The sequence below is a fragment of the Canis lupus genome, chromosome 12 (genome assembly GCF_003254725.2).
Source record: "Canis lupus dingo isolate Sandy chromosome 12, ASM325472v2, whole genome shotgun sequence".
Taxonomy (NCBI): domain Eukaryota; kingdom Metazoa; phylum Chordata; class Mammalia; order Carnivora; family Canidae; genus Canis; species Canis lupus.
In genome coordinates, this window is record NC_064254.1 from 24,748,031 (window position 1) to 24,773,507 (window position 25,477).

The following is a 25,477-nucleotide window of genomic DNA, read 5'->3' on the forward strand; positions in this document are numbered from 1 at the left end:
CCAAATATTTATAAACATGATTATTACTGATAAGTTTATAGAGTTTCAGAGAAGCCTTATTTATATCTTTAGAGATTATTGTAATAGACCAGTGATTCCAAAGTGGTTTGCTGAAGATGATCATTTGGGAGTGTGGGAAGGAAATAAATAATTCAACTTACACATTTGTAATCTCATTCCTTTTACATTTTTTTTGGGAGGGGGAAGGCATATTATAAGTACATAATGTACACTAATATATGTAATTTATAAAAACACATGTAGTGGAGGTATGTGCTCAATATTTTATTGATAAAAATGTGGGATCCAAAGAGCATGGAGATAACTCTGTTAGTCAGGATAGGGTTATTCATTCAGTGGTAACAAATTATCCCTAAATCTCAATGACTACTGAAATTGTTTGTTTCTTGTTCTTGCTCTGTGTCTTATGTGGTTCATCTTCAGCTCTGCTCTGTGTCCTATTGATGCTGTGACTCAGATTGACTGAGCACCCTTTCTCTGAAATTGCATCAGTTGCTGTGGCTCAGCGGGGAGAGAATTGGGTAAACCACATGCTTAATACAGATTTTGTTTGGGTGTGACACATGTCACTTAGATTTTACTGGCCAAAGCAAGTCACATGGCAATGCAATATGAGTCCAGCAGGTAGGGGATGTACACCCTTTTCTCACTGAGAAATATAAGGTGAGTAGCAGCGCAGTCTACACGAGGCAGCCTCTTACTTGTTTCCTGGGTGGAACGTTTGCCTCACCAGAGTGCTGTTTTAATCTTCTCTTAGGAGTGCTGGCAGAGTGAAACTGCTCTTCCAGTTTCCGGTTTAATGGAGAATATCAAAAAGAAAAAGAGGGGCACCTGGGTGGCTCAGTTGGTTAAGAGTCTGCCTTTGGCTTAGGTCATGATCCCTGGCTCCTGGGATGGAGCCCTGTATTGGGCTCTCTGCTCAGCAGGGCGCCTGCTTCTCGCTTTCCCTCTGCCTGCCACTCTGCCTACTTGTGCTCTTTGTCTCTCTGGCAAATAAATAAATAAAATCTTAAAAAAAAAATGAAAAAGATACACTCCTCAAATCCTTAATTCTGTTAGTAAGGCAGCATGTAAAATACTATAATTATAACAGTATAGTTATAAAATAAAGAAATAAAGCTTTATACAAACTGTTAAAGCCCAGTAATTTTTGCTTGACAAAAAGATTTATACCATTATACCACATGCCATTTGAAGCATGGGGGTACTGACTCTTTGGTGGGTGGGTATGGATAATAGGGATTGAGCTGTGGGGAATTGTGAGTAGTGGTGGAAAGAGAAGAACTTCAAAGCTCCAATGTTCAGGGTCTTTGCTAATTGAAAATTAATCAGAGTGAAGGTTGAGCATCTCTGGAATAGTAATGTAAGTTACTCAGGAAATGTGATTCCATTTAGAAGAGTTCGTTTATATACCTTTTTTCAGGAAGATGTTTATTTTGTGAAACATGATACGCCTTGATTGTAAGATGTTGCAGTGATCTTTATTAGTTATTTTGAATACCCCCTAAAGACCAGTCCAATGTTTGTTTAATAAAATGACAAGTTTATAGAAACCAGTTTAGTTGCAGGAAGCATTTCAATTTGTGCCTGGAAAACAGAAACTAATTAAATGTAATCTGTAAACATTAGTGATAGTAATAATAAATATTTACCATGTATTAAGGGCATGCTATTTGCTATCCCTATGCTAGGCACCTTTCATATTTTATTTTATTTAAAAGCTATGTGAAATGGTATTATTTTTTAAATTTTACTGGTTAAGAAACTGAGGTGTGAAGAGGTTAATTAACCTCAGATTTGAACTCAGGCTTTTGCCTTAAAGACTATATATTTTCCACTGTCTTACTCTGCTTTTATAATTGTTTCACTATATCTGTTTTTACTCTCTTACATTAGTAGAAGCAAGAAGCCATTTAATCTTGTCTTGCTCTTTTAGAGGGTGGGTATTTTCTAGGCATGCAGTAGGTAACTTCATTAAGGGAGTTGGAGGAAATGAAATGTGCTCATATTTTCCCAGTAGTTTTTATACAGAAAACAGAAGAGAATACCCAAGGGTATTTAAGGTATTTAAAATAATCAAGTCAGTAGCAGTTTATATTAATTAAGTTTTGTAAAGTCATCCTGTATTTTTTGGTGAGTTTTCTTACTTTGGCCATTTAAATTTTGGTTATAACTAAATTGATAAATGAAGATTTAGAATGTGTGTGACAAATGGATGAACTTTTTAATTCACAAAGGAAAAACTATTTACTGAAAGGCTATAAGACGAGCTCTGACATGAATTTTAGATAGAGTGCCTTGTCATTTGGAATGCACCTGGTTATTTAGGGTGAGTGATTTAGAAATACATTGAATTCCTTAGAATTTTATTCATTATTTCTAATCTAAGCAAGAGTAGGCATTTTTTTTTCTCTATTTTTTGGGAGGGTACATTTCTTTCTTTTTTTTTAATTAGAAAAAGTTTTTTGAAGATTTTATTTATTTTAGAGAGAGAGTGAGCTTGTGTGAGCATAGCAGAGGGAGGAGCAAAAGGGGAGGGAAAAGAATCTTGAGCGGATTCTGCACTGAGTGCGGGGCCCAAGGTAGGGCTCAGGCTCACCACCCTGAGATCATGACCTGAGCTGAAACCAAGAGTCAGATGCTTAATTGACCGTGCCACCCAGACACCCCTGGGAGGGTGCATTTCGATGAAAGAAAATCTAATTACATTATTATTTTTTTAAAGTAAGCTCTACACCCAGTGTGGGACTTGAACTCATGAACCTGAGATCAAGAGTAGCATACTCTACCGACTGAGCCAGCCAGGTGCCTCTTTATTAGGTTCTTTAATACTCTATAGTATTTAGAAATTTTTGAATAAAAAAAATTTAGTCTTAATTCTAAGGTGAAAGACTATTTGAATAAGTAAAGTTATAACTTATTACATTGTATGACCATTAAGGTGTGCTTCCACTGCTTCCCTGATATTTACTAGGTAAGTAGTTAATTGCTTCTAAACACCTTTGGTATTGTTAATACAAATATTTGAGCTGAGTATAGGGAAAGAGGAGATACTATATTACTCTGGAGAAGTATTAGCATTATATATTGCTGTGAGATTTGTTTAGTTCGAACCCCAAAGAGTATTTGGAGTATTTGTTGCTATAATTAGTGATTATCAAAGGGCCATGGTGGAGTAGCATACCTGAACTTCAGTTTTGTCAGGCAATTCAGTCAAAACTATTTGGGTAAAAAACAGTGTATGCATTCAGTTGTGATTATCTTAGTGGTGGGGAGAACAGGCATGTATGTTAGAATTTTATTTAAATTCAAATAAGTGGGACCCCTGAGTGGCGCAGCGGTTTAGCGCCTGCCTTTGGCCCAGGGTGCGATCCTGGAGACCCGGGATCGAATTCCACGTCGGGCTCCCGGTGCATGGAGCCTGCTTCTCCCTCTGCCTGTGTCTCTGCCATTCTCTCTCTCTCTCTCTCTCTGTGACTATCATAAAAAAAAAAAAAAAAAAATCAAATAAGTATTCATTAGGCAAATTCAAAATACATTTTTGTATTAACTTTTTCTATTTCCAATTGGAAATTCACTTAAAAATAATAAAAACTTCAATGAGGATGTTAATATTTCTTCTCCTTTCATCCATATCTTCTTGATTAGTTTCTTACTTTATTAGTTGCTGTGTGAGAATTACAGTTTGACTCTAAAACTGGTCTAAAATGTAGCTACCTTTGCTCTACAGTGTGTATCTATCTGGTTGTGCATTTAAGTTTAAAAGCATTTCCCTTATGGAGTGCAAAGGATAAGGTAGATAGTCAATTAAATAGGCAGAGATATATATGAACAAAACAAATGCTGAAGCAGAATAATCTGATGTTAGGAAAATATTTACTATTGCTAAACTTACAGCACTGTAGAATGAGTGTCGATTTGTGCTGTTTAATTTGTGCAATGATGTTCTTTAAATTTTTTACTTATAAAATTTACTGTGACATCTAGTTATATTACATTTTTAGTTTCTGTATTTTTATCCTGTTCATTACCAAAAAACAATTGCGTTGAAAATTTTAATTGTTGACTCTCTCTTGATGTTACATGTACAACTCTCTTCTAGAGTATTACTTTGTTTATTTGGAGACTATGGCCTTGTGAACTCAATCTTAGTTGGAAATCCAATTTCATTTCTATTTCTATTAATTAGCTGTAAAATTAAAATTATAATATTTACCTTGTAGGGTTGTTGGTGTGATTACATGAGATAGTATAAACTAGTGTAACTACTAGATTGTATGCATGGGTCTCAACCCCATTGGCTTTTTAATAGTTTACTGCTGCACACACCTAGACTGCCCATCTCTTTGCTGTATTTTGACTTTCATATAACAGCTGGTGAGCAGACATTTTAAGCCATTACACAGTGGTGAGATAGTTGTCCACCAGCCAGTGATTCTATGTCAGTAGTAGTGCCATCATTCTTTTCATAGTATGATTTGTGCATATCCTTAACTATTTTTTAGGCTTTTTCTGCCTGTGCCCTTTAGAAATGGGCAACAGTAGTGGGGGATGGAGTGATGATGGGTTGGATGGGTATCCTTTGGGCCTAGCCTCACTTCAACAGAGTGTTTTTTTTTTTTTTCTAATTTCTGCAACATAATATCCTTCTCGATAAGATTTCCTTTAAAGGAAGTTTTCAAAATATGCTGGACTTTTACCTTTCAGGGAAATAAAGAAAAAGAGAAGCTTAACTAATATTAGTAGTTAAGCAGCATTAATCTTAGATTCAACAGATTTGGGTAAATATAGAAATCATTTGGCATGCCAAAAGTGGTGATTCTGTAGCATCACTTTTATACTTAATCTAGCCAGTGGTTTCTTTAATTTTGAAGTAAAAGAACAAAGTAAAAAGGATGTGCAAGAAAGCATTGAACAATTAGAAATTGAAATAAAAAACTCCATTCTAATAACACTCATGAGATATGTAAGGAATAAATTTAATAATAGGAAGAAAATAAAAATGATCTGTAATCCCTTTATCCAGAGTTACACAATTTTACTTGATCTAAACTTCCCCCCACATACAAACGTATACACAAACCCAGACATGGAATCTCTTAAAGATTTGTTTTAATTTGCTCTCATCTAATTGTATTACTTTATTTTTACCTTAACAGAATTTCATGGATATCTTTCTATCAGAGTAATCATAAATATTCATAATTTTAATAATTTTACTGATTGAATTGTATTTTATTATAACAGTTCTTTTTTTACTTTTAAAATGTTTTAAAAAGTAAGAAGTATAACACATATCTAGAAAAATATATCAAACAAAAACATACAGTTTAATGGGTTATTATTAAGTCTGTTATCCAGTAATAAAGCATTATTAGTACTCTTCACACTTCTTATGCTCTTTCTCAACCAGTTGTCTCCTCTCTCCCTCAGAGGAAACCACTGGAATCTGTCTGACTTTGTGGTAATCGCTTCCTTATCTTTTTCCTTTGAGTTGACCACCTTAATATTCATTCCTAAACAGTATAAATTTCCTTATTAACACAAAACTTTATCTAAGTGGAACAATGAGATGTTTTATTTTATAGCTGGATTATTGTGCTAATATGTTTTTAAGATATGCCTATCAGGTGAAGTTTATTTTTGTTGCTATGCCATAGTCTATACTATGGATATGCTACATTTATTCTGCTTTTGATGCATTTTTGGGTTTTTAGTTTTGGCTGTTGTGAATAACGTTGCTTTTTGATTTTATGAATAGTACTTATTCATATTTCTTTGTATTTATGCTTCTTTAGGACAGTGGTCTGATAACTGGAACATTCCCATCACTTGGGAACTTGTTAGGGATGTATGTTTTTGGGACCTGTTCCAGAGATTATGAATCAACCTCTAGGAATGGAGAGTAGCAGTTTGTATTTTAACAAACGTTCTAGGTAAATATAATCTGTTGCTCTAGGGTAGGTAGGGCTTAGCAAAGTATGGCCCTTCTGCTAAATTCTCTTTGCTATCTATTTTTGCATAACTTGTGAGTGAAGATTGATTTTTACATTTTTAAGTAGTTGAAAAAAATTAAAAGAATAACATGTGTTATCAAAGGAAAATTATTATGAGAAATGTAAGCTTCAGAGTCTATAAATATATTGTATTAATATAGCCATATCCATTTATTTACATATGGCTATTTTCTTGACATAACAACAAAATATATACTTGTGAAAGAGACCTTGTGGCTTGCAAAGTCTAAAATTTTAACTGTTGGGCCTTTTCTAGGACAAGTTTTCTTTTTTTTTTTTTTAAGAAGAATCTTTATTTTATTTTTTAAAATTTTATTTATTTATTCATGAGAGACACACAAGGTAAGAGACACAGGCAGAGGGAGAAGTAGGCTCCATGCAGGGAGCCAGATGTGGAACTCGATCCAGGGACTCCAGGATCATGCCCTGGGCCAAAGGCTCAACCCCTGAGCTACCCAGGTGACCCTAGAACAAGTTTTCTTATCTCTGCTCTAGTATATATACTTAAGGAGAAATATTGCCAGGTCATGGGATATGTTTACTTTCAACTTATGAGATAATGCCAGATTTTCTAAAATGTTCATACAAATTTGTACTCCTGTCAGTAGGTTATGAGAGTCCCATTGCTCTATACTCTCATCTGTATTGTCTCAACTAAATTTTAGTTCGAATGAGTGTATAATAGTATCTTCATTGTGTCATTTTGCCTCCAGTTATAATGGAAAAGTTTCAAGCATACAGAAAAGTTGAAAGAATCTTACAGTGAATATCTGTATGTACTCAGTACATAGATTCTACAACTTACAGTTTACCATATTTGTATTATTATTTCTATTCCTATAGCTGTCCTTTCAAAGTAAGTTATGGAAATCAGTATAGTTCCCACCAAATAGATACTACAGCCTGCATATCCTTACCTAGAATTCAATGCTTGTCTGAATATAACCTCAAGCTTTTATTGTCTTCATAATACAACAAAGTATGAAGCTTAGAACTGGATCAATTACCCTTTTGTTTCTTATCTCTTCCCAGTTCAGAACGCTTGCATCTCTTATAGCATTCTCGTAGATCTGCAGTTGGGCTCAACACATTCAAGCCTCAGCACAATCTTTGTAGTTTTAGCCTTTTCCTGGAAAATCAGCTTTTAGTCTGCCCACCCTAGCCACTTTGCTTCCTGTCATGATGCTGCTTTCCCTGAGCATAAAGAGACTCTCTGCCTTTCTTGTACTGTGTCACTTTGTGAGGTTGGTGCTTACCATACTTCTTGCAGAAGTTCCAGTGGGTTTTAGGAGGATTCACCATGTTCTCAAGAGCACTGTCAGCACAGAAAAAAAGCTAGAGTTCAATATTGGTTAACAGTTATCTTCATTTAAGGTAAAGCTTACATACAATGAAATGCACAACTCTTTAAGTGTACCATTCATGAGTTCTGACAAATGCATAAACGTGTGCAGCTCAAACTTACCAAGGTACAGAATGTTACTATCAGCCCTGAGAGTTTCCTCATGCTCCAGAAAATCCCTGTTCCTGTTCTCCAAAAGGCAGCCACTATTCAAATCTTTTTCTACCACATTAAATTTTGCCTGTTCTAGAACTTTATATAAATGGGATCAAGTAAGTCCCTTTTGTGGTCATATATTTTTATTTTTCTTGGGTAAATTCCTGGGAGTGGGATTTTTGAGTCATAGGGCAGATATCCTTAGTTTTATAAGAAAGTGCTGAAAGAAAAGAAAAAAAGAAAAGAAAGTGCTGAAAGTGGAAAAAGTGGACCATTTATACCAACAATATATAAGAGCTCCAGTTCCTCCACACTTTCACCAACATTTTTGTCCCCCAATGTATATAGATTAATCATTCTGATTGTTGTGTAGTGTTATATTGTGGAGTTTTTCCACTATAGTTTTAAGTTGTACTTACTTGATGACTAAGGAGGTTAAGGTTCATATATTTATTCAGCCTTTAAATTTTCTCATTTGTAAAATGCCTGTTCATGTTTTTTACTTATTTTTCTGTTGGATTATGTTTTTTCTAATTTTTATTATTATTTTTTTAAGTAGGCTCCACACTCAGTATGGAGCTCAACTTGGGACTTGAACTCATGACCCTAAGATCAAGGCCTGAGCTGAGTTTAAGAGTCGGACACTGAACCGACTGAGCCACCCAGGTGCTCCTCTAAAATTATTTCATTTGTCTTGGCTATTATTTTTGATCCTTTGCATATACATATACATTTAAAATCAACTTGTAAATGCACACACACAGATGAAGAAGCTATTCTGATTTTGTTTAAGAGTGTATTGAATCTATACGTCAATTTGAGAAGAATTGGTACATTTGTAATATTTGATCTGGCACGTGTTTGTGGCATATCTCTCTGTTATTTTAGTTTTCTCCAGTTTCCCTCAGGAAGGTTTTATAGTTTCTTTGTGGAGGCCTTGCACATCTTTTGTTAGATTTATTCCCAAGTATTTGATAGTTTTAATCTTGTGATGGGAGCCTTAAAAAAAATCCATTATTGAACCTGGCTGCTGACATATGGGAATACAAATGGTTTTTCTGTATTTGACCTTATATTCAGAAATCTTATTTAATTAGGTCAGTAGGTCTAATTATTTGTGCATATTTCCTGAGTTTCTAAGAATACTAATCATATAATCTGTGAATAATGACAATTTTATTTTTCAGTCTTTACCTGTTTTATGGTCTTATCTATCTGATTCTCATTTATGGAGTCTCATTTCTGTGTGTTTTGTTATTTTGTGTGCTGGAGATGTGTGGGCAGTTATTTGGAAGACTATATTGAGATGTAGGAGGATTATTTCTTTCTCCCAAAGGGTTTTCACTTGTTTCTTTCATGGACCTATAGGAAGTGCTAGTTCAGGATAAATTTCTTTTTTTTTTTTTTTAGTTCAGGATAATTTTAATTTAAATCCAAAACCCAAGATTCCTGGCCCACTAGATAATTAGATACTGGGTTTCAGATTCACATGAAGGCTGATAAACTTCTGGTTCACACCTGCCTAAGTCCTTCAGTGTCCTAGAGAGTAGGGCGTTGTTTAAGGCATTTTTTAAAAAAAGATTTTATTTATTCATGAGAGAGAGAGAGAGGCAGAGGGAGAAGCAGGCTCCATGCAGGGAACCCTATGTGGGACGTGATCCTCCAGGATCACGCGCTGAGCCAAAGGCAGACACTTAACCACTGAGCCACCAAGGCATCCTGTTTAAGGCATTTTTTGATGATTCCACTGACTTTTAAATTTCTGTTCTTGAGTTTCTTGTCTGTTTCTCTCTCTCTTTTTTTTTTTTTTTTTAATGATAGTCACAGAGAGAGAAAGAGAGAGAGGCAGAGACACAGGCAGAGGGAGAAGCAGGCTCCATGCACTGGGAGCCCGACGTGGGATTCGATCCTGGGTCTCCAGGATCGCGCCCTGGGCCAAAGGCAGGCGCCAAACCGCTGCGCCACCCAGGGATCCCATCTTGTCTGTTTCTCTTTTTCACAAGTCACTTTTTATAGTTTCCCATTCATACAACTATCATCACATTTGCCTTTTAACATACAGATAATAGCATAGTTGTTATCTGTACACTTTCAGTCTTTTTTTCTTGTTTTTGCTCATGAAGTGATATTTTAATGTGGACTTTATTATAAAATACAGTATGCTTGATATTGTATTTGAGGATGAGTTTGTAGGAATCCTTTGAGGTATACTGGAATGTGCTTTACTTCAGAGAAAAGATTTGAGTTTGCTTCTACCAGGTGTCTGGGGTATTTGACTCGGAGACCACCTTAAAAGTTCAGGGCTTGGGATTTCACAGATGACATTTGAGCAGTGGGATCTCTTGTTAGATACTCCACTTTCATTTGAACTTGAGTTTATATATATTAATCTGTGCTTTAAAGAAGATGCTTTTATTTATTTATTTATTTATTTATTTATTTATTTATTTATTGACTGACTGTTTATTTGAGAGAGCATGTGCACGAGCTGGGGGAGGGGCAGAGGGAATGAGGGAGTCTGGGAAAGGGAAAAGTAGCCTCCCCAATGAGCAGCGAGCCAGATGCTGGACTCAATCCCAGGACCCTGGGATCATGATCTGAGGCGAAGGCAGACTCGTAACCAACTGAGCCACCCAGGCGCCCCCACCTGCCCTTTTCTAAATAGGAATGTTTACCATGGTCATTCTGCCACTGTTATCACACTATTAATTGAGTGTATGTGGTGTGTGTGTGTGTGTGGGTGTGTGTGTGTAAGTGGAGAGGGTACTTTATCTTTAACAAGAGCTTTATCGTCTTCTAATATAGGGACTATCAAGCATTATCCACAGATGCTGGCTGAACTTTGAGATTAATGCCCATTACTTTATAGAACTTTTAGATTGTCTCAATTGTGATAGGAGTGAATGTATTTTGTAGCATAAGTTCAGTTAACTGTAAATTGGTGACTAGGAGAATGGATTGCAGTAATCATTGATACTGTTCACAAGTAAATTTGGGTTCTCTTTTTTCTGGCAAAGTAGAATTCTACTTCTTGGCTCCTTTGAAAATAGCATGCTTATATGATATGCTTTTGTCAATGACATGTGAGTGGAATTGACCTGTGTAACTCTTAGGAAGAACCAGTTTGCCATTCATGTTCCTTCTATCATGTAGGAGATTGGAGCCTCCCTAAGCTATCTGGTTGCTTGGTGAGAAGCACTGGTGGTGAAACATTCCTCCTTCCTGCTGCTGCTGCTTCACTGCCCACGTGGACATGCAGAAAAGCAGAAAATACCATTATTTTTGTTAAGCCACTAAAAGTTTTAAAATTTGTTATTGCACCATAACCTAGCCAATCCCAGCTAATGTAGAATACTATAAAAGTGATCAGGAAAGCTACAATGGCTGTTGATTATCTTGACAATTAGAAAAGAGTAGACTTTTAATTTATTTTTATTTTTGTCACTTATGTGATTATTGTCCATTGTTTTGCTTTTATTTTTTTTATTTTATTTTTATTTTTATTTATTTATTTTTTTAAAATTTATGATAGTCACAGAGAGAGAGAGAGGCAAAGACACAGGCAGAGGGAGTGCAGGCTCCATGCACCGGGAGCCCGACGTGGGATTCAATCCTGGGTCTCCAGGATCGCGCCCTGGGCCAAAGGCAGGCGCCAAACCGCTGCGCCACCCAGGGATCCCCATTGTTTTGCTTTTAGATTACTAGTATGTACATCCTACTACTACCTGGGGTTTTTTTTTTTTTGAGAGTAACCTGGGTATTAAATGATATAAATATATTCTCAGTGTTTATTTTATACTTTATCTTCATTTACAGATTTTTTTTCTTTTTCTCTGTAGAATTTTGAAATTTTTTCTAGTCAGATCAATCTTTTTATTTTTAAAGATGTAATCGGTCTGAGATAGTAGATCTATAGGCATTCCTATAGAAAAGCTGATGTTTTAAGTTTGAAGTTGTTTTATATGGCTAGAAAATTTAGAAATAGTTAAACCACTTTTAATTGCAAATACGTATTTTAATAAATTAGATTATGGTCCTTTTTAGTTTATATTAACCTGAGTTTTTATTATAATTTCTTTCCTACTTCAATGCCTTTTGTGTGTTTTGTTGTTGTTGTTGTTATTGTTCTTTTGGTATATGTTCTCAGAAATTGGCAGAGCAGAAATTTGTAAGTTTATTGAAATTAACTTTTCTTTCATATTTTGGCTTTCTTAATTATAGTAATGATTTGAGATACCAGGATTTTAACATTTTTATAAAAGTGAAGAATCCTTACTAGAACAGGAAAGTATTTTATTGGAACTGAATGAAGACTTTTAATTTCTTTGTTTTACAGAACTTTAATTTTTTAAACAATATAAAATATATTTCCTTTCAGATAAGCGATGATGAGAAGAGTCTCCGAGAACAGGAGATTCTTGCTTCATCACCCAGTTTGTGTGGGTCTAAGTTGGATTTGGATTCGGAGTCAGTTTATAAGGTATGTAAACTTTTAAAATACTTCCTAGGTTTTGTTAAATATAATGTTGAGCTTTATATGCATATGTATTTAACCCAGTCATATGGCATCTGGCCACTACAGCTTCTCCCTTTGCTGTGTAGAATTCATCTTCACCCCCCTGAGGGTGTGTGCTAACATCCTGTGCTGGGCTGTCCTACATAGCCTACATACCCTTCTAACCTTGTTTGGACTCTGACCCCACCAAAGCAGGCCATTTTCTTAAAGGAATACTCTCCTCACAATATTTAGGCTTCCACACCAAGCTGAGCTGCCCCTGCAGGGATATTCTCTTCACCCGTTGGGCTTTAACACCTTATTCTGGATCACTGCTCTGTGTGATAGCCTTTTTCACCACTCTTGAGCCCTGATGCCATGCTTAGACTGTCTTCCTCACCTAGGCTCTTTCTTACTCCATTTGCGCTCTTTCACTGTCTGCCTCTTTGCTTTCCTCTGGCAAGACCTTCTTGGACCTACTCAGGTGCTGGCATCTTGAAGTCGGCCATCTCTGCTGCCTGCCCTCTTTTCCTCAGCACAGATAGCTAATTTGCTTGAACAAACTGAAAGCTTTTGGACTGAGTAATTCCAGAAGGGGAAGGGGAAGAGCGGAAATTAATTTTAAAATTTGATAGCTGTAACCCCACAATTTCCTTTGAAAAGGATGTACTGGTTATTGTTGTGAGTGCCAGTAGTTTAAATTCCTGCTTCAAATTAGCTCCTAAGCTGCTCTGTTTCTCCCATTTAGGCCATCATTCAGTCAGTTTCCCAAACTTAGAATATGGGAATCAATATTTATTCTTCCTACACCACACATTTCCCATTACTCTGCCTTTACACCATTTTTTGCTCCTGCTTGGGCATTTTTATGTCCACTGTGGCCACCTTAATAAGCTAGAATCATGGAATATCAGAGCTAAGAACCCCTAAGGGCCATTTATTCCATCTCTCTCCCTTTCCCTCCTGAAATTTAGAAGCATTCACTAAATGTATAGAAATCATAAGTCTGGTCAGTCACAGAGTTTGAACTAAGAACTTATGTTTCCAAACTATCCCCACCTCTTGCCTGGATCATTGAAATAAAACCTCTCTCCTCCTCCTCTAATATGTTCTGTATGACTGTTCTTTGGTGCTGTGTCATACACATACCACCCTGTAGAGCTGTTTGACTTTCCATGTTTGTCTGTCTTGTTTTCTCAACTAAGTGATGAACTTCTTTAGGACTGTGTTGTAGTCCTAGAAATCTGTTAAAAAAAAAAATGATCTGTTTATTATTCATTTGAGGGAGAGAGAGAGTGCCTGAGTTGGGGGATGGCAGAGGGGGAGAGTCTAAGCATACTTTCCATTGAGTGCAGACCCTGACTCAGGGCTTGATCCCATGACCCATGAGCTCACAACCTGAGCTGAAGCCAAGAGCTGGATACTTAATCAACTGTGCCACCTATATGCTACTTAGGCATGTAGATTTAACTCCTCTTTAAACCTTGGGTGACTAGGCAGTTTGGGTATCATTTCTTTCACCTAATTTTTTTACTTCAGTTTTAAAAAGAACTATAATGGAGAGTGAGGATGATTTTCAGTTTACTCATACCATATTCTCATATCATTAAAATTTTAGAATAGTTCTTAGGATTTTAAAAAATGCAAGTGAAGTATTATGTTTTTCAAATGATATTTACTGGTAAGTACTTCATTAGTGGAACTGAACATTTATTATTTCCGTTTCTTGGTGTTGAGATTAGCTTGTCCAGTGTATTTTTCTAGTGAAAGAATGGAAACAGATGAAGAAGTTTAGAATTACTTTACTAGTAATTTTCAGCACTGAACATATTATATACACATAATTGGTGCAGAATAAAATTGTGGGATATGTTATATGAGGGGAATGCAATATGCTTAGATGGCTTGAATTGAGAGTTTAAAATCCCGAAGATTATAATTTGTAAATTCATGAGTTAAGAATAAAAATATATAAAAAAAAGAATAAAAATAATGCATTTGAACTTGGCTTATATTTTTCAAAGCATCTACTCTGAAATTAGCACATTTTTAGACTGGCATTTTCCCAATATTTATTATTCAGTTTTAAGGAATATGAGCTGTTTTGTTTTTGTTTTTTTGATCTGCTGGAACAGATTAAGTTCTCTAGGAAGAATTTTGTTTAGACTTAGTACATAAGATTTAGAAAAATTTCATGATAGGTACTGACTTATTTTCCCTGTTTCACTGTGAATTCAGATCCCTTTTGCTGATGCTCTGGATTTGTTCCGAGGAAGGAAAGTCTATTTGGAAGGTGGCTTTGCTTATGTACCACTTAGAGACATTGTGGCAATCGTCCTGAATGAATTCAGAGCCAAACTGTCCAAGGCATTGGCAGTAGGTATTTCACTTTATTTCTGAACTTTATTTTCACATACTCACATTTTCAATTATATACTCTTGGTAATTTTGTCCTGCACTTCTTAAGAAATAGGTTAATTTTTATAGTGATAATTGAATACTTATGATGTTGTACTGGTAATTATAGAACCACTAAGTTTTTATTTGTTACTGCCCATCGTTAGTTTTTTAATTTTTCTTTCTTATAGTAAAACTAATAGTGAACTGATTAATTTTGTGAGATGCTTCTGTGGGTCATGTCTTCAAGGTTGTGCCTTTTTCCTTGGAAATGATATTATATAAGGCCCTTCACAATTGCTTTTGCCTATGATGTGTATGACCCCTAGATTTCTGTCTAAATTGGTATTTTGTATCTGTAGAGGGTGATGTAGAAGAAAGTCTTTATATTAAGTAATAAAAATGGTGATATAGTAGTGCTGCAATAAATAATCTGCTGAGTGAAAGTGGTGGTAGCTGTTTGAATAAATAATATGATCAGTGCTTTTCAGTGGTTTTTTTGGAAGTGTTACACTTCAGTGATAATATCTTAAAAATACATGTTTTAGGTAGGTTTGAACTCCCACATTTAACATTAATGAACTGATCATCCAGACAGAAAATCAGTAAGGAAACAGTAGCTTTGACTGATACAGTGAACCAGATGGATCTAACAGAAACATTCAGAAACATTCTATCCCCAAAGAGAAGAATACAAATTCTTTTCAAGTGCACATGGGACATTCTTTAGAAAGATCACCTTAGGTCACAAAACAAGTTTCAGCAAATTCAAAAAGAATTCCTATCATGCTCTTTTGCAACCACAAAGTATGAAACTAGAAATCAGTCACAAGAAAACTTCGGAAAGAGCACAAATACGTAGAGGTTAAACAACATGCTGCTAAATAATGAATGGGCCTTGGTTAAGAAGTCAAAGAAAAAAATCAAATGATACATGGAAACAAATGAAAATACAATGCCAAAATTTTGGAGATGCAGCAAAAGCAGTTCTAAGAGGGAGGATAATAGCAATACAGGCCTTCCTTAAGAAGCAAGGAAGATCACAAATAACCTAACCGTACACCTAGAGGAGCTGGAAAAAGAACAAGCAAAGCTCAAAGCCAGTAGAAGAAAGGAAATAATAAAGATTAGAATAGAAATAAATGACATAGAGACTGAAGAAAAAGTATAATAGATCAATGAAACCAGGAGTTGGTTCTTTGAAAAGATAATAAAATTGATAATCCTTTAGTTTATGAAAAAAAGGACTCCTATAAAATCAGAAATGAAGGAGAAGAAATAACAGCTTACACCACAGAAATATAAAGGATTATAAAAGAATATTATGAAAAATTATATTCCAGCAAATTGGACAGCCAAGAAGAAATAGATGATTTTTAGAAATATTTAGCCCACCAAAACTGAATCAGGAAGAAAAAGAAAATTAGAGCAGACTGATTACTAGCAAAGAAATTGAATAGTAATCAATAAACTTCCAACAAACAAAAGTCCAGGAGCAGATGGCTTCACAGGCAAATACTACCAAATATTTAAAGAAGAGTTAATACTTGTTCTTCTCAAACTATTCCAAAAATTAGAAGGTGAGGGAAAACTTCAAGATTCATTTTATGAGGTCAGCATTACCCTGATACCAAAATATACCTCAAAAAAGAACTATAGGCTAGTATCTGATGAACATAGATGCAGAAATCTTCAACAAAATATTAGTAAACTGAATCCAACAATCCATTAAAATCCATGATCAAGAAGGATTTCTACCAGGCATTCAAGGGTGGTTCAATATTCACAAACTGATCGATGTGATAAATCACATCAACAAGAGAGTAAACACCTTATGATCATTTCAGTAGATGTAGAAAAAGCACTTGACAAAGTGCAACATCTATTCATGATAAAAACTCAACAAAATAGTTTTAGGGGGAACTTACCTCAACATAATAAAGGCCTATGTGAAAAACACGAAGCTAACATCACACTCCATGGTGAAAAACTGAGAGGTTTTCCCCTAAGATCAAGAAGGAGTTGGAGATTCCTGAGTGGCTCAGCGGTTTAGAGCCTGCCTTCGGCTCAGGGCATGATGCTGGAGTCCTGGGATTGAGTCCCACATCGGGCTCCCTGCATGGAGCCTGCTTCCCCCCTCTGCCTGTGTCTTTGCCTCTCTCTCTTTCTCTCTCTCTCTGTCTCTGTCTCTTGTGAATAAACAAAATCTTTAAAAAAAATAAAAAGGAAGAGTCAAGGATGTCCACTCTCTTGTCTTTATCCAATGGATTACTGAGTCTTAACACAGCAGTCAGACAAGAAAAAAAAAAATTAAAAGGCATTCAGATCGGTAAGGAAGAAGATAAACTTTCACTGTTTACAGATGACATGATACTATATATAGAAAATCCAAAAGACTCCACTAAAAACTATTAGAACTGACAAATGAGTTCAGTAAAGTCACAGGTTACACAATTAATATTCAGAAATCTTGCATTTCTCTACACTAATAATGAAGTAGCAGAGAAATGAAGAAAACAGTTCTGTTTATAATTGCCCTGAATTGTTGATATAGTTGAATTATACATAATTCGGTAACTCCAGCAGTAATAAAAATTATACCAGAAAATATACTTTTTAACTCCAAAGGAAAGATTGGCCTATACTTCTATCTGTAATCAATATAGCTTAAAAGAGCCATATCACATAACCTTGAAGTTCTGAATCAAGTACCAAAAAAAGGTACTTGAAAAGAACATGTAAATTGAATACAATGCTTAGAAGTAAACTTAACCAAGGAAGTGAAAGACCTGTATTGCAAACTATAAAACACTGATGAAAGAAATTGAAGATGACACTAACAAAGGGAAAGATACTCCATGTTCTTGGGTTGGGAGAGCCAATATTATTGGGAGAGCCAATATTGGGTTGGAGAGCCAATAAAACGTCCATACTGCCCAAAGCAATCTACAGATACAATGCAGTCCCTATCAAAATACCAAGTGTTTTTCACAGAACTGAAACAAATAATCTTAAGATTTGTATAGAACCACAGAAGAGCCCAAATAGCCAAAGCACTCTTGAAAAAGAACAAAACAATCTCAGATTTTAAGATATATTATAAAGCTGAAGTAATCAGAATGGTTCTGGCACAAAAATAGAAACACAGATCAATGGAACAGAATAGAGAGTTCAGAAATAAACTCATACTTCGGTGATCAAACTCCTACTTTGGTGATCAATTAATCTATGACAAGGTAAGAATATACAGTGGGAAAAGGTTTCTTCAATAAATGGTTTTGGGAAAACTGGACAGCTACGTGCAGAAGAATGAAACTGGACCACTTTCTCACACCATACACAAAAGTAAACTCAAAATGGATTAAGGACCTAAATGTGAGACCTGAAGCCATAAATATCCTGGAAGAAAACATAGACATTAATAGTCTCTTGGACATCAGCAGTAGGAACACTTTGCTAGATATCTTTCCTTTGGCATGGGAAACAAAAGCAAAATCAACCTGTTGGGACTACACCAAAATAAAAAGCTTTTCCGTGGCAAAGGAAACGTCAACAAAACTAAGACAGCCTACTGAATGATAAAAGATATTTGCAAATGATGTATCTGATAAGGAGTTAATGTCTAAATGTATTAAGAATTAAGAACTTAGTAGAACTCAACACCCAAAAAAAAAAAAAAAAAAAAAATCAGTCTGATAAAATAATGGACAAAGGGGGCAGCCCAGGTGGCTCAGCGGTTTAGCGCCACCTTCAGCCCAGGGTGTGATCCTGAAGACCCGGGATCAAGTCCCACGTCGGGCTCCCTGCATGGAGCCTGCTTCTCCCTCTGCCTCTCTCTCTCATTCTCTCTCTCTCTCTCAGTCTCTCTCTGTCTCTCATGAATAAATAAATAAAATAAATAAAAAATGGACAAAGGATCTGAATAAACATTTTTCCAAAGAAGACATACAGGTGGCTGTAAGACACACGAAAAGATGCCCAACATCTCTCATTATCAGGGAAATGCAAATCAAAACCACAATGAGGTATCACCTCATACCTGCCAGAATGGCTAACATCAAAAAGACCAGGGAGTGTTGGCAAGGATGTGGAGAAAAAGGAACCCTCGCACACTGCTGGTTGGGAATTCAGCATGGCTGCAGTCACTGTGGAAAACAGTATGGAGGTTCCTCAAAAAATTAAAAACAGAATTTCCATATGACCCAGCAATTCCACTACTGAGTATTTACACAAAGAATATGAAAATGGTAATTCAAAAAGATATATGCACTCCTGTGTTTATTGCAGCATTATTTATAATTAGGTAAAATAATGGAATTGTCCATCAATAGATGAGTGGATAAAGATGTGGTGTGTATACTCACACACTGAGAAGAGTAGATTCATAGGCCAATCTTTTCTTTTGAGCTAAAAATTTTAATATTTTCTGGTTTAAATAATTCTTATTACTGACTGGGGTTACCTAAACATGTGTAATTCAATTATTTCAATATTTTGGAAGACTAAAATTATCAACTGGTTTTATTGATAAGGCAGTTTATGAAAACACCTAGTATAATGGTGTCTATTAACTGTTAATGTTCTTCCTTCTTCCCTAATTCTGGGTTTTCGACTTAAAAAAATCTTCAGTAAAGTTAATGTTTTTAAATAGTTTCTTTAGTTGTCTGTGACTTACTCTGGAGCATAATCTATTTACAGATGAAGATAATGTCTTTCACCACTGTAAATCTCTGTGTCAGACATTGGTGTTTGCCTACTGGTTGGCCATTATTAGTGATTTTGTTTACCCATTTTCTCTGCTGACATCTTGGACAGCACTTGTGTGAATCAGCTACATACTTTTCAGGACATTGGGCATCCATAGCTCTCATTTACTAAATACCAGTAGTGGCCCTCCCAGTTCCCACAACAACCAAAAATACCATGATACACTTCAGAAAGCATCTGGAATATTGGTACAACCCCTGTGCTGATTTTGGTAGTTTCCATCTCTTTTCGAAATTGTTAATCTATGCACGTGGTATAATAATGTGGCTGAAAAATGTGAGAGGTTGTTTGGGTGCTTCTGAAAGAAAGTATTTTTTGCTAATAAAAATGAGCACATGGATATTTGCTATTTGGTTTATCTTCCTAATAGTCTAATGTGCAGAGAAAGATGCGCAGTTTTTGGCGAATTTTATAAACTGTTTTGTGCAGAACATAGAAGCTCTAAATATACTGAGATTAAAGACAAACTCTTTAAGTTCCTGAGTTAGTAATACTTATTTTTCAGCAAACTACATTTAAGCTATTGTACCTTGTTGGTAAAAAATACAGCATATGAATTTTGAATTCCTTTTTCTTATTTCCCTCCAGCTCATTCTTCTCTTCAAAGTAACTAAATTTAAAGGGGTGCTTGGGTGGCATACTCTTGATCTCAGCTCAGGTTCTTGATCTCAAGAGTTGTGAGTTCAAGTTCTGAATTGGGGGCCATGCTTCTTAAAACAAAATAAAACAAAAACAAAGTAATGTTAATGTTTTACAATTTTGAAATAACATACTTACAAAAAAGTTGCAAATAAAAAACGTAGCCTTTTGCTACAGCCACCTGATGTCTCATTACCCTCAGTACTTTAGGTTGTAATTCCTATAAACAAAGATGTTCTCTTACATAACCACAGTTCACCTTTGAAAATAAGTAAGTTAGCATCAATACACAAATGCCAGCTAATCCTCAGACCCCATTCAAGTTTCATTAGTTGTCTCAATCATGTCCTTTATTTCAGAATGATCCAATCTTATCACATGTGTTACTTAGTGATATCTTTATAGTCTCCTTTAGTCTGGAGCAGATTCTTAGTTTCTGTTAGTCTTTCATGACTTTATTACTTTTGAAGAAAATAGGCTAGTTATTTTGTAGAATCTCTTTGTTGGGTTTTGTTTGATGTTTCTGCATATTAAGATTCAAATTATACATCTTGAGCAGGAATATCATAAAAGTGATGGCATGTTTTTTATTACATTCTGTTAGGTGACACATGATTTTGATTTATCTCAATTCTGATTGAATTATTGACAATTTATTTATCCATTACGTGGTTGATAGACATTTAGGTTTTGTTTTCTTTTTCTGGTTATTATTAGTACAGCTGCTCTGAACTTTCTACGACATTTTTGGGAAACACATTCCTAGAAGTGGAATTGTAAAATATGTCCACGTTAGTGGAATCTGACTTACTTTTGATGAATTTGTCGTGATTGCTGGTGGGTTGTAGAGGTCTCAGGCCTCATGTCTTTGGAATATAGAAGAGGAACAATGACTTGTTTTAGGCAGTGCTTGGCTTTCTCAAGGGTGGGTTAGGACAGTGTCTGGTTGAGAGGTGGTTCAGAGAGCTTGCTTGCTTTGTTATGCAGGAGAGTGGGTGGAGTATATACTGGGGAACCCCTCCTGACAGTTGTGCAGGGGAGCCTGAAGGAAGGGAAGGAATTTCCCTTAGGGCTATGGTAAAGGAGAAATCTAAACCTATTGCCATGTCTCTTTATTACCATTCTTTTCATTGGGGAAAGTTTATATATATTTTTTATTTTTTTTATTTTTTTTTTATTTTTTATTTTTTTAAATTTTTATTTATTTATGATAGTCACAGAGAGAGAGAGAGAGGCACAGAGACACAGGCAGAGGGAGAAGCAGGCTCCATGCACCGGGAGCCCGACGTGGGATTCGATCCCGGGTCTCCAGGATCGCGCCCTGGGCCAAAGGCAGGCGCCAAACCGCTGCGCCACCCAGGGATCCCTATATATATTTTTTAATTTTAATTTTTTTCTAGTGGAGAAGATCTTGACCTTGAAGTATGTAATGGAAAAATTTCAGCCTTATTAGTGGAAATATTCTAGTAGGATGAGAAAAATGGACTTAAAGGTGGGGAAGAAAAAGGCATTTTAATTAGGAGTAAGGATGAAATAAATGGCACTGGGGGAAGTCTAAGTTGATAGAAGAGTTTTACCTGAGATGATACTTGAAAACTTGTTCTTAACTTGTGATCATGTGGGTTTTATGATCCAGTAACTAGTTTGGCTTTTGAACATGCTCTAGGACATGTAAATGGTCATTACCTTCTTATTTGATAAGAACTCTTCTCTCCTACTGATCCTTTGAGAGTTAGCCATGGCCCCAGTCTCCTAGGAAGCTGCCTGTAAGCCCCCAAATTGTGCTAACTATATCTTCTTTGTACTCCCATAGCACCACCAAACTATGATGAAATCATTCTCATTATGTGTTTTTCCTCAACTAAAATGTAACCTCTTTGAGAGTAGGGATTCTTGTTTTAACTAAAAATTTGTTACTTAGTATAGCATCTAGCCCAGAGAGCAAGTGCCCAGTGCAGTTTTCTTGAGCTGATGGATAATACTCGTTTCTACTTGGTTATACTTTACTGTTCGCTACCTCATTGGACTTCACCACAGACCTCTGAGATGGACAGGGACTTGTCTACATTATATAATGAGGAAAATGTAGCTCCAAGAGGCTAATTGGTTCAGGGTTGTGTTGCCTAGGAGTTGCTGGAGCCATAACTGGATTTCAGGTTTTCTAATTGTAATTTTATTTATTTATTTTATTTATTTATTTATTTATTTATTTATTTTATTTTATTTTAAATTTTTATTTATTTATGATAGTCACAGAGAGAGAGAGAGAGAGGCAGAGACATAGGCAGAGGGAGAAGCAGGCTCCATGCACCGGGAGCCCGACATGGGATTCGGTCCCGGGTCTCCAGGATCGCGCCCTGCGCCACAGGCAGGCGCCAAACTGCTGCGCCACCCAGGGATCCCTCTAATTGTAATTTTAGATCTTTTGATGATAACTGTATCTTTATAAGGAGTTATATTACTGGGGATATAGATTTTTAAAAACTGAGGAAATACTAAAAATTATATTAGGATCCAATTACAGAATAAGCAAAAGTTTGAATTAGGAGCTGAGTTGCAATAAATTAATAACCAGTTAGGGAAAAGAATGAGGGAAAGATACATTTCTTTGCCTCACATAACAATTTTAGAAGCTTTGGCCAGTTCTTTTAGTTAATGGTTTATTTTTTTTTTTTTATTGGTGTTCAATTTACTAACATACTGAATAATCCCCAGTGCCCGTCACCCATTCACTCCCACCCCCCGCCCTCCTCCCCTTCTACCACCCCTAGTTCGTTTCCCAGAGTTAGCAGTCTTTACGTTCTGTCTCCCTTCTGATATTTCCCACACGTTTCTTCTCCCTTCCCTTATATTCCCTTTCACTATTATTTATATTCCCCAAATGAATGAGAACATATAATGTTTGTCCTTCTCCGACTGACTTACTTCACTCAGCATAATTTTATTTTTTTTTAAATAACTTTTTGTTCACCCACATATTGTTTTGGGTACTAGGGACACAATACTTTTTTTTTTTTTTAAGATTTTATTTATTTATTCATAAAGATGCAGAGAGAGAGAGAGAGAGAGAGAGAGCGGCAGAGAAACAGGCAGAAGGAGAAGCAGGCTCCATGCAGAGAGCCCGACTTGGGACTCGATCCAGGGTCTCCAGATCACGCCCTGGGCTGCAGGCGGCGCTAAACCGCTGCACCACCGGGGCTGCCCGGGACACAATACTTAACAAGATAGATGAGATTTTTTTTTTTTTTAAATAAAGCTTGTATTGTAGTGGAGGTAGACACTTACGAAGGAAATAAATAATAACTATTATATCTAACATGAAGGAGCCAGTGGAACAAATACAGAGGAAAAGTGTGTTTCAGGCAGGTGAGAATCTTGGCATTTTTGCAAAATAAAAAAGGCCAGTGTGACTGGAGTATAGTGAGCCAGTAGAGGGTGATACAAGATGAGCCTGCAATGACTTAGATACAGCACTTTGAATAAACCAGGGTGGAGAGTTTGATTTTTAACCTAATGTAGTGGAAAACCTTTGGATGGTTTTGAATGAGGGAGTAGTATGATCTGATTTAAGTTTTAAATGGATTTCTGTGGCTGCTGCTTGAAAAACACTGAAAGGTAAGAAAGAATGGAAGCATGAGGACTAGTTGTCTAGATGGCGGCTTAGAATGGGTGATTGTGGTGATAATAACTGAGAGAAGTCCATGGATTTCAATTATGTTTTTGAAGAATGCCTGACATGATAGACTGGGTGTGAGAGAAAAAGAAGAATCAAGAAATTAATGATAGCTAGAACTGAATTTAATATTTGCCAAGTACATTTCTAAATGCTTTATATGAATTAACATATATAATCTTCATGGTAACCCTATCAAGTGGATGCTGTTATTACTCTGTGGCTTATAGCATCTCTGTATAGGTAGTGAGGAGCAGAGGAAGGATTTGAATCCATGTGACCTGGCTTCAGTGTCTCTATTCTGGACCACTCTGTTACACAGGTTAGACTTTTGGCTTAAATCATTGATTAGAGGGTGATGCCTTTTACCATGATGGGGAGGCCTGTGAGAGAAGTATGTAAGATAAAGCCAAGAGTTCTGTTTTGACTGTATCAAGTGGGAGGTGCTTATTAGTCATACAGTTGGAGATGGCAACTATGAAGTTGGATTTAGCAGTCCTGATTTCTGGGGAGGAGGAGGTGAGGCCATGAGATTCTCTGAGATCACACAGGAGAGAGTGGTTTGGTAGTGGAGAACCCAGAAGGGCCTACAGCTGAGCATGGCTTTGCATATACTCTACTCCGTGTCATGAAGCAGCAAAATATACTTTGTTTGGTTTTGAAAAATGGGACAGCTTCTTAAATTGTAGCTGAATTTCTTTGAAGCAATTTTTCTTTTTTCTTGCAGAGTGTGATTAACTTCACTTTCTCTTTGTGCTATTCACCATTAGAAGCTACTGGTACAGATTAAAAACACTGACTTTCAGAAAATATTATTTACAAACTTCTAAGTTTGATATAGAAAGGAGGACTTTGATAAATTCCCAAGGAAATAATGGCAGGCAAAGAAGCAACTCTTTCTCAAAGTCACAGAGAAAAGTAAAGATTTTCCTTTTTTGGAAAGGATTTCCTTTTCACATTTTTAGAATACTAGTTAAATTTCTGGCTCGCTGTGTGTTTGTTGCTTTGGAAAAATGTTCTTTGTAGGCACTTGATAAAGTAATTTTTATTTCTAAAGAGCTTACAATCCTCTTAAATCTTTCATCCTCTTTTAAAAAGCAGTGTTTAGTTTCTTAAATTGTGGTTAAATTTTCTTGAATGGTTACTTAATTTGTAATCATGTAAGAATTTTATCTTGTGTCTAACTAGTTGATTTTCTTGGGTTTTGGATTGATTACTGTATCTTTTCTAATATTACTTCCTGGCTATTTAATAGCTCTTTAAGGCAATTGAGATGAATCAGTCAGTGCTGCAGCTAATGCTTCACCTACACCTTTAGTATCCAACATCAGCCCATTTATTCTCTCATGGTACTGATCTGTGGGAAACAAAATGTTACAGTTGGAAGCTGTGAAACTAATGGAAAGAATTATTTTGTGGGAAAAAATAAACATCTTTCTAATTTGAGACACCTTAGTTGACTGAGGATACTGACCTGATCATTGCTCTATTTGTGAGATATTGGTTTATTAAACCTTATATAATGTCCAGCTTGCAATTATGTCCATTCAGCAAGCATTTCTTTAACATATGTTAGGTTTGCTATATAGTGCCTAGGGTAGAATGGGAGATGGGATATTTATGAGACAGGACTTTGATCCCCAAGATCCCTCTTACCTAGTAGGAGGAGCTAAAATATGCTGGAAGCACTCAGTGACTAGGTTGAAAATAGGGATTGTCCTGAGAGTTGTGTCACCTTAACTAAGGGAATTTTGAGAAAAGATGTAATTATTCTTTGATGCTTAATACAGCGCCTTATGCAGAGTAGGTACTCAGGATCTGATGAAGTACCTTGTGAGAACTACCTGTTTGTATTTTCTCTACATTTGTTGAGAAAACTAAAGTTAAACGAGGTTGCACTTGAGTATATTGTTAATGAAAGAGTGAAGTCTTGATGATGTGTGAAGTGCAACTGTTGATGACCTCACAAT

At 35.9% G+C, this 25,477-nt stretch overlaps 1 protein-coding gene across 2 annotated transcripts in view; it reads left to right on the plus strand.

The window, feature by feature from the left end:
* PRIM2 (DNA primase subunit 2) overlaps positions 1-25,477 on the plus strand; it is a 307,896-nt gene that overhangs the window by 51,251 nt on the left and 231,168 nt on the right. For both annotated transcript variants that reach the window (XM_035698082.2, XM_025419133.2), the window contains exons 6-7: positions 11,915-12,016; positions 14,270-14,407. In XM_035698082.2, the coding sequence (XP_035553975.1) occupies positions 11,915-12,016; positions 14,270-14,407 (240 nt within the window). The remainder of the gene's footprint in view (positions 1-11,914; positions 12,017-14,269; positions 14,408-25,477) is intronic.